Source organism: Penicillium concentricum (genome assembly GCF_028827145.1).
Source record: "Penicillium concentricum strain IBT 3081 chromosome Unknown utg000002l_segment0_segment0, whole genome shotgun sequence".
Taxonomy (NCBI): Eukaryota; Fungi; Ascomycota; class Eurotiomycetes; order Eurotiales; family Aspergillaceae; genus Penicillium; species Penicillium concentricum.
Genome location: NW_026622755.1, coordinates 4,178,287 through 4,191,196, shown reverse-complemented (window position 1 = coordinate 4,191,196; position 12,910 = coordinate 4,178,287). Strand labels below are relative to the sequence as shown.

The 12,910-nt window shown below is 47.5% G+C and overlaps 3 protein-coding genes across 3 annotated transcripts; 1 reads left to right on the top strand and 2 right to left on the bottom strand.

Annotated features, from left to right (window-relative positions):
* Window positions 1-539: 539 nt before the first annotated feature.
* On the bottom strand, window positions 540-2,015 carry N7517_005217 (uncharacterized protein; the record flags this gene model as incomplete). Its single annotated transcript, XM_056722947.1, has 3 exons — window positions 540-1,471; window positions 1,506-1,587; window positions 1,641-2,015. The coding sequence occupies 3 exons, from the start codon at window positions 2,013-2,015 to the stop codon at window positions 540-542; spliced, it is 1,389 nt and encodes a 462-aa protein (XP_056579197.1).
* A 3,528-nt stretch (window positions 2,016-5,543) lies between these two features.
* N7517_005216 (Hsp70 family protein) lies at window positions 5,544-7,864 on the bottom strand (the record flags this gene model as incomplete). Its single annotated transcript, XM_056722946.1, is given in 5 exon segments — window positions 5,544-6,029; window positions 6,041-7,332; window positions 7,463-7,528; window positions 7,596-7,716; window positions 7,779-7,864. 5 exon segments carry the CDS (start codon window positions 7,803-7,805, stop codon window positions 5,544-5,546), a joined length of 1,992 nt encoding a protein of 663 aa, XP_056579196.1. The 5' UTR covers window positions 7,806-7,864.
* A 1,348-nt stretch (window positions 7,865-9,212) lies between these two features.
* N7517_005215 (uncharacterized protein) lies at window positions 9,213-11,551 on the top strand (the record flags this gene model as incomplete). Its single annotated transcript, XM_056722945.1, has 3 exons — window positions 9,213-9,232; window positions 9,280-9,348; window positions 9,415-11,551. The coding sequence occupies 3 exons, from the start codon at window positions 9,213-9,215 to the stop codon at window positions 11,549-11,551; spliced, it is 2,226 nt and encodes a 741-aa protein (XP_056579195.1).
* Window positions 11,552-12,910: the final 1,359 nt, after the last annotated feature.

Below are 12,910 nucleotides of genomic sequence, written 5' to 3'. Positions count from 1 at the left end.
TCGACGTCTAAATCCTCGCGTATCTTCGATTTGTTTGAGCTTTGTAAGTGTGTGTACTATATCCATGGATGGCAAGGATGCCGCCGATATCTCAGAACAGTTGCTGTTACAGCAGCCCATTATATTCTCGAATAGGCGATGCTCTCTTTGTGTCAAAAGAGCAAAAACCGACGATGCGTTTTTATTTACCCCGATTGTTACATGTTCACAGGTAGAGGATGTTTGCTCCAGTATGTATGCAATTAGCTATGAATGCATTATATGATAACCACGCACAGCGTCAAGCTGCCATATCAAACGAAATAAAAGACATCAGGACCACCCAGATATAACGAAAGGGTATCCAAAGACACAGCATGCTCGATGACAGCAGTTTAAAAAGACATAGCAAAGAGATGTAATAGTAACATGATGCAATTGATTATCATATCGAGAGCCCTGATATCCGCAGACGCTCAAGAAAGAATTATGTAGGTGTATATATGTATTGCCGGCGGAAATCGACTTTGAAGATAAACATTACTCCGCATGGACAGCATCTAAGGCTCCGCGTTTTCCTTTTCCGCAGCTGGCGGCGAGAATTCGTATTTGCGCTTCGACGGCACAGACGACTCGGTTGGTGTAGGGGATGGACCCTGGATACCCGATTCTGACGTTGGGAGTGTGGCCAACACCTCTCGGGAATCTGTTTCCGGGGTGCGGTCGATAATAGACGAGATGGACTGCTTGGTTGATCCGTTGATTGCGTGCTTAGGAGGTGTTGCCGCAGCAGAGTCGATGGGAGTACCCTCGGCATCGGGCATGAACCGATCTAGAACTTCGGTTTTGACTCGGTAGGAGCTCTCGCCCTCGAGCTCGCCTTCGGACTCGGAGTCCATGTCATCGTAGTGCTGGTCGCCATCGTGGTCCATGGGAATAGACCCCAGCGGACTTCCTTCTGTTGAGGCACGGTGGCTGTTCATGACCGGCGGGAGGGGAGCGTTCGGGTCATAGACTACACCGCAGACTTCGAGGGCACGGGACTGGCTGCCCAGTGTGCGGTCTTTGTGTTTCTTGGTGAGATGGCACATAAAGCCATGGAGGGTGACGAAGTCGGATTTCCCACAACCATGAATCGGGCAGGTGAGATATACTAGGCTTCCGTCGGAGGGTCGCTTCCACAACGCTCGCCCTGATGGGTCATGGGCTGCGGGTCGGCCGTGGCGTTCGCCCCACGCCTCTACATTTTTGATAGTGTATTTTTGCTTGCGGCGGATGGAGCCCGCACTGTGTATTGAGTCATGGGAGAGCATTGGGTGTGGATGCTGAGATGGTGGGGGAGGCGGGGGGCTTGATGATGAGGTTGAGCATGAGGTTGAGCATGCATGTGAGGTGGTGCCATTGAGGGGGGTGCCTGAGATGAAGGTGGGAGAGGTGCTTGACGGGGCTCGGGGGGCTCTGTTGCTTGAAGAAAGCCAATGTTGTTGCTGCACTGGTCTCTGATAATCGGCGAGGTGGTGTAGGACGTAGAGGCGGCGAGTCACTCGCCGCGTTGAGTCCCAGGCCCATAGACTCTCTCTTTAACTTCTTGCGTTGTCTTCGAAGGTCCTATCTTGTTTTAGAATCCTAATTCCCAAAACGGGTATCAAAATTCGGCTTACCTCTTCCTCTGCCTCGGCTCGCTCGGTCATTGACCGAAATTCCTCGTCTTCATGCTTGCGCATTGCCAGAATGCGACTACGGGTTGCATTCCGAGCCATCTCCTCGTGCTCTAGATGCCGGAGTCGAGCCTCAATATGTTCCAAAGAAGCTGGACTGTGTACTGGTGGCACTCCTTGCGAAGGATGATGTTCATGCATGGGCGGCGCAAAATGACGGAAATGATGGCTCTGCACCATCTGCTCCGGAGGTGGCATTTGGTGTGGAGGCGGATTCGGATTCATGGCAATAGGGTGATAGCGAGGAAGATGGTTGACAAGATGGCCGGGTATACCACTATCGGGGCCAGGATGATGCACCGGCGGTGCAGTTGTCATTGTTATGGATGGAGGTGCTAGAGGTTATACAGTTTAGAACCCTCCTGCACCGAAGAGAGAGAGTATGAAGAAGTTCAAAAAAGGGAAAAGGAAAAAAGAAAAAAAAGAAAAAAAACAGGATGAGACAATCGAAAGGGACCCATCTCCGATCTATGGGTCGACGGTTTGGAAAGGATTGACATTCAGACCTTGAGCTAACTATAATCTATGAAAATAAATAAAAATAATAAAAATAATATAATATAATAATAGAAAATAAGAAATGACTCTTCCACTAGCGTGACCCTTCTGCACCCCCGTTATCTTGAAAAATTCCCGTAACGGCGTAAGGGGATCTCAGGGGATCTCGATTGTGATTGATCGTACCGCCGTAAAAATATATTTAGTATTGAATAGAATATTGGATATATATACAATATAGGTACAACATAGGTATAGAATGTAGAATATAAGGAGTAACATTCAAGAGAATGTTTTTAATTTCCCAGAATAGTCGATGGATCCCAAAGAAACAACAACTCATCCATGGAATTGACTCGACGCTAACATGTAAACAAATCACAATCATAGAAAAGTTCAATTTCCCTTGGATCAGAATGGAGCCCAATCTACCGGACCAATGATCGACATTTCCAAATAAATAAAATTGAAAGTCACTTGACATCTTCAGGGGAACTTTGAACATGACAAGTCTAAAAATTCTGACTGCACCCAGCGTCATTGGTCTAAAGACTTTAAGTAATATAAGTAATGGATACGGAGTAATTCAAGTTTCAATAATTTCTCAATTTTAGTTTCCCCGGAGAAAGTAGGAATAACCTAGTACCTTATTATAGTAACCATTGATGTATCTATGTTGTACACCCTAAAAACAACCTTGGAAAGCTAACCTCGATAGTCAAAGCCTCGAATCAGAGCCTCCGTGATTGAACTTTTTTTTTTCCATCTAGCTAACCGTCCAATAATATGCAACAGATCTACCCTCCAAGGGTAGGCTCATCCTGGAGATCATTATGTAATACATGTTCCTGAGAAGTTCCATGGTAGCCATAGAAGCGGGAAGAATCACATTGGATCTTGAAATGTCCCACGTACCTGGTACACTCTTGTTTACTCTCCACATATTATTGTCTGGTGGCATCAATCTATTTGATTTATGTGTACGGAGTATTCTACTCCAAGTAATACATTTATTCCGTATAATATCTCAGATTAAAAATCAAGGAAAAAGTCAACCCACATATTTAGTGCTGTAGCTATAATATGGGTCTATGGATTTTCTGCTCAAGTGACTTATTTTCTTAAGAGGTAGGATTATGGGTCTGCAGCAATCGCCCTGGAGGGCTTAGCTTGTAAAAGCAATAGCAAAGACGGAAAAGCCCAGGAAAAAAAAAAAAAAAAAAAACACACATGTCAACAGAGTGGGGAAATGGAAATAATCATGCGTACTAGGGGCGCGCTAAGGCAGATGGTCTCACACAAGAAGTGATCGACGAATGGTTGAGAGTTCGAAAAATTTCTACGGAATACTTGGAGATTTAATTTTAATCATACACTTCAGATGTTGATATAATATCCAATCTATTACCGGTACTCCGTAGTGACAGTGATAGTTACAAATTTAATATATCACATCTCCCCTGTCTATTTCAAATGTTCCGCATTGAACCAAATCCTACTCCGTACATAATCTTATTAGAAATTGTATTTGTTTACAAACGTCATTGGAAAAGACCCACTGTGGCAGCCCAACTGCTGTGTACAACGATGATTTGCTGTTCGACTGCCACCGCTGCAGGGAATCCTGCACAGTTGCTTCGCTCTGTCACCCGGCTCGAGTCCAGATTGGCCTGATGGCAAGACGTTGCTTTTCCGTTCTTGTTTCAATGTACGGCCAAATCTTGTTTTCTCCCCGGTTCCTATGATGGAACATATCAAGGGCAATTGTAAGATTAAGCATTGTTAAAATCAAGGGGACACAAGGGACACAATATTGAAGCTTGCAAAAAAAAACTTACCTTTTACCTAGATCGATGTAGATTGTGCCTAGCTACTCTCCCTTATACCCCCTCTCATACCTCCTTCAACTCTAGCCCCTCTCGCTCGAATTCCTATTCACTAGTACAAGTGAACTAGCCTTGATTCTCTGTGGATGCAAGGATGAGAAGACTATAGTGTCGGTTGGTCCAACCAAACAGGCTGCAATTCAAACCTACGATGGTAGCCAAGTGGAGGTGCAGACGCCCGATTTAAGTTAGTAGATTGGTGCGATTCAAAGCCATACAGTTTCAGGTGACTGGCTCAACGTGTATTCTGGTGGGACTAAGGGTCAAAACCCGTGCGCCAGTTAGGAGCTTCTGGCCTATCATCGTTGTCATTACTCCAGATATTTGACTTTGCGGTGGACATGATGCTGTAAGTCCAATAATATGCTTGTTATCAAACGCGTTAAACTGTACTTTGTACTCCGTATTTCGGGTAATAATAGCCACTGCTACCACTGTCAATGTACATCGTAATGGTTAGCTTAGCCACTGTTGCTCTTATTGGTGGCTATATCCCTGGATATGCATAGAAAAGGCGCCTGTACGTTTGCTGCCCTTTTACCGCCTTTTATATATATCTCTCTCTGGCTGTAACACGGAGAAGGGAAAGGCGTCGTAGTATTATATCAAATATAACGGCCCTTATATCACCTGTAGCCAGATAAATCGGATCTTATAGAGTCCTATATCGTCGAAGACAGCGACTGCAGCCGCATAAGCGGGCGAATGGACATGATGTGCTATTATGATTGCCAACACCATATTGCCGTGCCATATGCAGAGTGTGGGTGGAAACGGCTTACGTGCTGCAAAGCGAGAAAGCGTACCATATCACAGTTGATCTGAGCAGTGTTGTTTGCCTCTGTGCCTATGAAGTCTGGATTGGCCGGTATCAGGTACCTATATATGTATGTACATGTAGAGATAGAACTGATAGGCCGGAAGCAACTACGGCTGCATCCGTAAGCCAGCAAATTCCAACCCATGTCACTGGCAGATAGGTGAAAAGTACTCCGTACATATGCACGCATGCACGTTGATACAACTAAATCCTACAGTTGCAAGTTGGAAGAAAATGATTGTGAAGCGAGAGGAGAATTGTCCGATTTCTATTGTCACATGCCCATGAAAGCCAAAGCCTACCACATCCTTTTTTGTGGCCCCCCTGCCGTAATGTCATTAGATACAATTGTAGACAATCCCGGCATGATCACTTTCAGGCAATTAACCTGAATAGTGGCACGAGGGCAGAAGAGAAAAGAATATAGGATCATACATGGGTGTGGTAGTTAAACACCGATACACCAGAAAACGCAAAGGGGTAAAAAAGGGCCTTGAAAGTATGTGTACAGGTAAATGCGAGGAAAGGAGATGCAAAATCAGGGAGTCTCTGAACACAAAGGAAAAAGAAAAAGGAAATTGATAGAAAAAATACAGGAACCATTTACGGTTCAGGTGTGGCAGTTATAAGAGGGAAAAGCATTTACTGCTTGTTCTCACCCTGCTGCTCACCACCCTGCTGCTGCTGTTGCTGCTGCTCGTTGTTGGCCTTGTGCATCTTGTCGAACAGGGTCAAGCTGGCAGTCTGGAGGTCATCGACCTTCTCCTTGAGCTCCTCAGCAGTGGTGGCGCTCTCGCCGGACTGGCTCTTGACAACGAACTCACGGAGAGTAGCGATCTTCTCCTTGATAGTCTCGGCCTCGGCCTTGTCAAGACGGTCCTCGAAGTCCTTGAGGGCCTTCTCAGTGTCGTTCAGGACGCTGTCGGCGCGGTTGGCAGCCTCAATGGCGGCCTTGCGCTCCTTATCAGTCTCAGCGTACTTCTCGGACTCCTCGACCATGGACTGGATCTCGGCATCGGAAAGACCGGAGCCGGAGGCAATGGTGATAGACTGGTCCTTGTTGGTGGACTTATCCTTGGCATTGACGTGGACGATGGAGTCAGCGTCAATGTCGAAGGTGACCTCGATCTGGGGAACACCGCGGTGAGCGGGGGGATGCCAACAAGCTGGAAGTTGCCGAGCATCTTGTTGTCACGGACGAGCTCACGCTCACCCTGGTAGACCTTGATCTCGACAGCGGTCTGCATGTCAGCAGCGGTGGAGAAGGTCTGGGACTTCTTGGTGGGGATGGTGGTGTTGCGGTTGATCAGACGGGTGAAGACACCACCGAGGGTCTCGATACCGAGGGAGAGAGGAGTGACATCGAGCAGGAGGACGTCAGTGACCTCACCAGCCAGAACGGCACCCTGAATGGCGGCACCGATGGCGACAGCCTCGTCAGGGTTGACGGACTTGGAGGGCTCACGACCGAAGATGGACTTGACGGACTCAGTGACCTTGGGCATACGGGTCATACCACCGACCAGGATAATATCCTGGATGTCACCAGACTGGAGGTTGGCATCCTTCAGGGCCTTGCGGACGGGCTCAGTGGTGCGGGCGATGAGGGGGTCAACCAGAGCCTCGAGCTGAGAGCGAGACATCTTCTGGGTGATGTGCAAGGCTCCGCTGGCGCCGGCAGTGATGAAGGGAAGACTGATCTCGGTCTGGAGGGAAGAGGACAGCTCGATTTTGGCCTTCTCGGCAGCCTCACGGATACGCTGGATGGCCATACGGTCACCGGTAAGGTCGACACCGGTCTCCTTCTTGAACTCGGCAACGATGTTGCGGACGAGGTGAATATCGAAATCCTCACCACCAAGGTGAGTGTCACCGTTGGTGGACTTGACCTCGAAGACACCCTTCTGGATCTCAAGGACCGAGATATCGAAGGTACCACCACCGAGATCGTAGACAGCGACGACACGGTCAGCCTCCTTCTCCATACCGTAGGCAAGAGCAGCAGCGGTAGGCTCGTTCACAACACGGAGAACGTTCAGGCCGGCAATCTGACCAGCATCCTTGGTAGCCTGACGCTGAGAGTCGTTGAAGTAGGCGGGCACGGTAACAACGGCGTTCTTAACGGGCTTGCCGAGGTAGGCCTCGGCGGTCTCCTTCATCTTGTTGAGGACGAAGCCACCAACCTGGGAAGGAGAGTACTTCTGGCCACGTGCCTCAACCCAGGCGTCACCGTTGGTGTGCTGGACGATCTTGTAGGGAACCTCCTTAATGTCACGCTGAACCTCAACATCGGTGTACTTGCGACCGATCAGACGCTTGGTAGCGAACAGAGTGTTCTCGGGGTTGACAACGGCCTGACGCTTAGCGGCAATACCGACCAAGCGCTCGCCATCCTGGGCGAAACCAACAACGGAAGGAGTAGTGCGAGCACCTGTTGAAAAATTGAGTTAATTTCCAATTCCATTGAAGCCCATCAGACCGTGGGTCAAAAGTCTCCTAGATTCGAGCTCCGAAGCTCTGACCAGTTGTCCGCAGGAGTGGAATTTTCTTTGAAAACGTACCTTCGGCGTTCTCAATGATCTTAGCGGCCTTGCCCTCCATAACAGCGACGGCAGAGTTGGTGGTACCTATAATGAATCATGTTAGAATACTGTTGGGATTGAAAGTTAATTTCCATATCGCGTCAGTACTTACCGAGATCAATACCGATGACCTGGCCCTTTACCTTCTCCTCACCACCTTCTGTGGAGTTCCATCTCCGGAATGAGGCAGGGAGTCTGGAGGCAGGAGTGCGAGCGAAAGCAGCGCGCGGGAGCTGTGATCTGAGTCAGTGACGTGCGACGCGTAGATTTTTTTTTCCGGTAGGGTAGACCTTACTGCGCGAGTAATTGTGCGAGGAAGCATTGTGATAAATTAATTAATAAAAGAGAAAAAAGAGACACTCCAACGACTCAATCGTGAAGTTAAAAAGGACAGAAGAAGGGGTTGAAGAGATGGAGATGGAGAGATGGAATCGAAAAGAAGGGGAAAAGGAAATAGAAATTGCACGGAGAGCTTCGGCCCGTCGAACTTGGTAGAATCACGGGATCTGACCAATCAGGACGGGAGTTCCAAGGTTGCCGTCGACAGCCTCCTAGGTAACCGAGCTCACCGCCTTGTTGCCGTACCGGTATACATTGGGATACGGGATATACTGACATAGATTGGGATGGGTTGGGATATATTGGAATAGATTGACATATACTGAGATGTATTGAGATAAATTGAGACAAATAAGGCAGTCAAAACTGTATATTCCATACAATATAGTCAGTAATAATGTGGCAGTTTAATGGCATATCATTCCGATGTGGCAAAAGACTCACAACCTTAGCTCCGAGCTACTCCCGAGGTCCATATATATGATCTAGTGTTATCAAATGTTATGGAACTGTCGGTTTGCACATTTTAAGCCGTTTTTACGGCCTCAAATTTGAAGTACTAAGAAAGGGAAGAAATATCTATAAAAAAACCTTACATTTAAGGAGATACCTGAGGGTTTTGAAGACATCTAAAAAGACTACCCAAAAGACTTGACAAGGCCGCATAAGCGGCCAACTGTTCTTCTATGCTATATTCATACAAATATCATGCCAAAGAGCTGTCGCAATAAGCATTTCTTCCTTATAGCAGTTACGACGATCGTGTATCTCCAGTGGGTGAACCAGTCATACTCTCAACGTGTCGTGTGACCTGGTCGGCAAACTCCCCTTCGCCGTTGATTTGGCTGAACCTGAGACACATTGAGAATAGAGCTAAAAGACCGTCTGGATCTAGATGGTCAATGACAATCCATTTACTTTGGGGGAGAAAAAACAACGCCTAGTCCAGATCGTTGGGACTGAGGACTTGGCCGAGGGCACTTGGACTGGGACTTGGGGCGAATATCATGGAGTATATAAAATCCAGATTCAATCTAAAAATAAAAAAAAGAAACCAAAATCCATAAACAGTGTAGTGCATCATCATGAATGATCAAGGCCGGTTCCGGGTTGATAGTCAAACCGCATTCGTTGGAATTTGCAGTTCCCCGGCTTTTTGTCCCAGTCCCATGTCTTACGTCATCCATGAAAAGCACCTCCGGGGCCAGTTTGACTCTGAACTGCAGAGAGAAAAGAGTGAGAGCACAGACTATTCAAAGGGTTTTTTTTCAAGAAAGAAAAAATATAGTGTTAACTGCCAAGTTGCCATACTCTAACGGGGAGCCCCCGTTTCTTCTCTTCAAAACTTCCCCGCTCGAACAATGTCATCTCTGGCTTAGCTCTATCCACCATGACCTCGGACTCGAATCTGTGAGTCCTGGAGCCTAATATCGATAATAGCTCTAATGTCGTCTTAGACATCGCCCAACCGAGGCTCTCATCCTTCCGACCAAGCGACGGTTCTTCCCGTTCAAGATCCCCAACTTGTTCGTTGATCAACCCACTTATCTTCCTTATCTTCCGTGCGCAACCTAACCTAAGCTCTGTTTTAGTCACACACAGCTTCGCAACTACATTAGTACTGCTGATCCCGATCGCATTTATGTCGTCGTCGAGAGAATCGTGTATTCAATACACATATCGGAACAAAAGCGCGAAAGTGTAGCTGTGATCCCATTTGAGCCGCGCTGTCTGGTCGCTGGACATGGTTGGATAGTAGTGGGGGGTCCAGAAAATGGTGAATGTGCTTTCATTCACATCGGTGATTGTGGAATGCAAGTCCATGGCGATGCGCCTTTCCAGGCCGATGTGGATAGTGCCCTCCCGCTCGATCTTGACCCACCGTCAAGCATGACTTCGCCGGGCGATTTCAGTGGCGAATCTGCCTCAGCCCGCTATCGAAGCAGCAGATTATCACCCGAAGTAGAGCTCCACAGATTTGGTGGAAGCATTGTCAATTCAGTGGCCATCCATCGTTTCTATGGCGGCAGTGAGGAGTTGGCGGATGAAGATATCGTGGTTCTGAGGTGCGCGCAGGTCTCGGAAAATCGGTATATGCTGACTATGCTAACTCATATGGATAGCAATAATGATCGGACAGTCACGGTGTATTCTCTGACTCGCGCAAAAGTCTTGAAGGTTCTTCATCATCCGACTTGTATGAATTATGCGACAGTTTCCCCGGATTCTAAACTGCTCACGGCCGTAGGGGATGAGAATCACGCCTACTTTTATGAAATAACTCGTGATTTGGAATCTTCTGGGACAACTGAATCTGGGCAGAAGCTCACGGGGTGGGAATGGGAGCTTATCAATCGCCTGGAGATGAACATTGGCTTACGGGCGGATGATGCGTGCTGTTTCACTGTCGCTTTCTCGCCATCCAGTCGCTTGTGTGCTATCGGATCCCAATCTGGAATCATCACGGTTATCGACGTCGAGTCTATCTACAGGAACTTTGGCGACTCGGACGACGACTCCCCTATTCTCTGTCAATTCCCGACGTCAAGATCATGCGCGGAGGGCGGTGCTGTTCGTTGTATGATATTTTCGCCCGAGCCATGGGACCTTCTTGTATGGCTGGAGGGCCACGGCAGAGCCGGCGTTGCCGACGTTCGCCAAAATTTTCTGCGCAGGCAAATCCTCCATTTAGATTCTGATGATCCGCAATTGCAGGAAGTGTACACGGACCTTTCGACAGAGAACTTCGAACGACAACCCCTGAGCGATGATCTTCTGGAGACGATACCTCGAGCGCGACTCGACAACGAAGATTTCCCGGCCGAACGGCACGGAGAGCAAACGGAGCGGTCGTCTCTGCGAGAGTCTTTGATTCAAGATCTTACCGAGAGAGAAAGGTTGATCATGGAGTTCTTGAACACGGCACGCTGGACGTCGCGACTGGAAGAAGGACTTACTGAACGACCAGAGCGCCCGACCAGGGCAAGTCTTCAACCTCAACCAGTGGCTCGACCACAAAATCAGGGTTCCACAGATGGTGCCACTCGCACTCATCGTCCTACTTCGCCCCTGCATCGCTATGATTCTCCTGATGTCTCCCGAGATAGCCATCTGGGCCGCACTCTATCCAATCCAAGACGCCAGAGCTCTGTGGTGGTATCTCAAGGGAGTCGACCTTCGGAAGCCACGCCCTCTCATCATGATCGCCAATCGGGCATCACCCTCAGTTATTCGACCTCGCATTCAGAACTTACACCCCTCAGGTCAGAAATTATCTCTCGGGCTGGGGCCGATCCTGAAGCGACCAACAACGAAACTAGCATATCAAATGAGCCGACTGGACCTTCTAATCCAAGTCTAGGCATGCATGGCCTGAACCACCGATCCCAGCAAGCAAGCTCCATTCCCCGGCGCGTTGAACGACCACAGACCGGAGCGGAAAGAAGATACGACACCTCTCGCCTCACCACATATGAGATTCGTGCCAATGTCGCTGCTGAGAGGCTTCGGCATCAGCGCCAGATTGCTAATGAGGTACACAACCGCTCTTTTGAAAGGGAACAACGGCATCGCCAACAGCTTCTCGGATTTGAGCAGACACACTCTCCTCGCTGGATCAGAAACATAATCAATGATCTCCCTGATCGAAATTCAATGCATGGCCCCGGCGCCGAGGAGCCAGATTCCACTGCTGGAGTTGGATGGGGCGCCGATGGACGCACATTGTGAGTGTATAATATAGTCATTTTGCGGAATTAGACTGACCTTTACAGGTATATCGCCACACTAGAGGGGATTTTTGAATTCCCACTGAATATTCACGATCGGAAAACATTCCCTATCTTTTCTTGCCGTTAACGTCCTATCTCTGGCGTTACAGGGAATCTTCTATCTAATGTCATCCTGTCTCATTCTTTTTCTTCTGATCATGCAGATTCTACAAATGTCCGAGATCTCTCTGGACAAGGGACCTACTACTAAACAAGGATGGTATACCTACAGCCTTCCCTTTGCAAAAAGGGGACTCATTGGCCCTTCCTTGTTAAGACTTGTTCTTGTCGTGCTAACCAGGCCAATATTTTTCTCGCATGGAGTCGTTCTCACATACCCTTTTGGCGCTTAGGGGCGTACATCATCTTACCTCGATTCCATTTGTCTTTTTCTTTGCTATATCTACAATTTTTTGTATGACTGATTGAAGTACAAAAAGTTAGGTTACATATTTTCTTTCTGCTAATACAATCTGGTCTGAATTGAAAAAATAAGAACAGAAACAATAACCAGATAGACAATCAAACAAATAAACAAGCAAGGCGTGGTAACTTGAATGTATCGTTGTCATAGCATTCCGCGTTCGATGCCATGCTTGTCCTGCTCAATTCTATATGTAGCAGCGTGATCCACTAATGTAGTTAAGTAGACTTGTAATTCAAGTGGGCCTGTATAATTTGACAATCTTCCTATGCACGGCAAAGTAAAAAGCTGTTTGAAATGATTAATTGGCTATCGATATGAGATATGATGACTTCAGGAACTATCTACGGTATGTGAGTATGAATATAGGTATGCATTCTAGTGAGCCTAGCCTGGACTACTGCAATCCCATATAAGAGACTACTTGCTCAATCACAGTACTAAGTTATGCATATGGGGTATAGTTAACGTCGATCGTTCGAGAAAACGTCCTGAAGGAGCGGTGGTTAATAATGTATTCCCATAGGATCTCAAATCAGTAAGATTATACATACGAGCATAAAGTATACACGCAAGGCACTTGTTACTCCCTGAATTCTGCTAGCATTCAACTTGTTGCTCTCTATGACATTAGGTTATCCGCCACTTGGCCGTGACAAGTTAGGGCTGTTTTTGTTAGCAAAGTGCGGTTCAAGTGACGGGTAATCGAAGTTAGAACAGTTCACAAGCTCTGCTTATGGAAAATACATATATTTAAATCAAAATTAATATCAAGATCAGCGCACCTAAATGTAAATGTATAGATGGTAGCCCTAGCATAACCCCACACCGACGTCATGGATACTGCCGGATCATACCGCCTTTGGTGTCTTTCAGCGAAGTTTACCAAGCAGC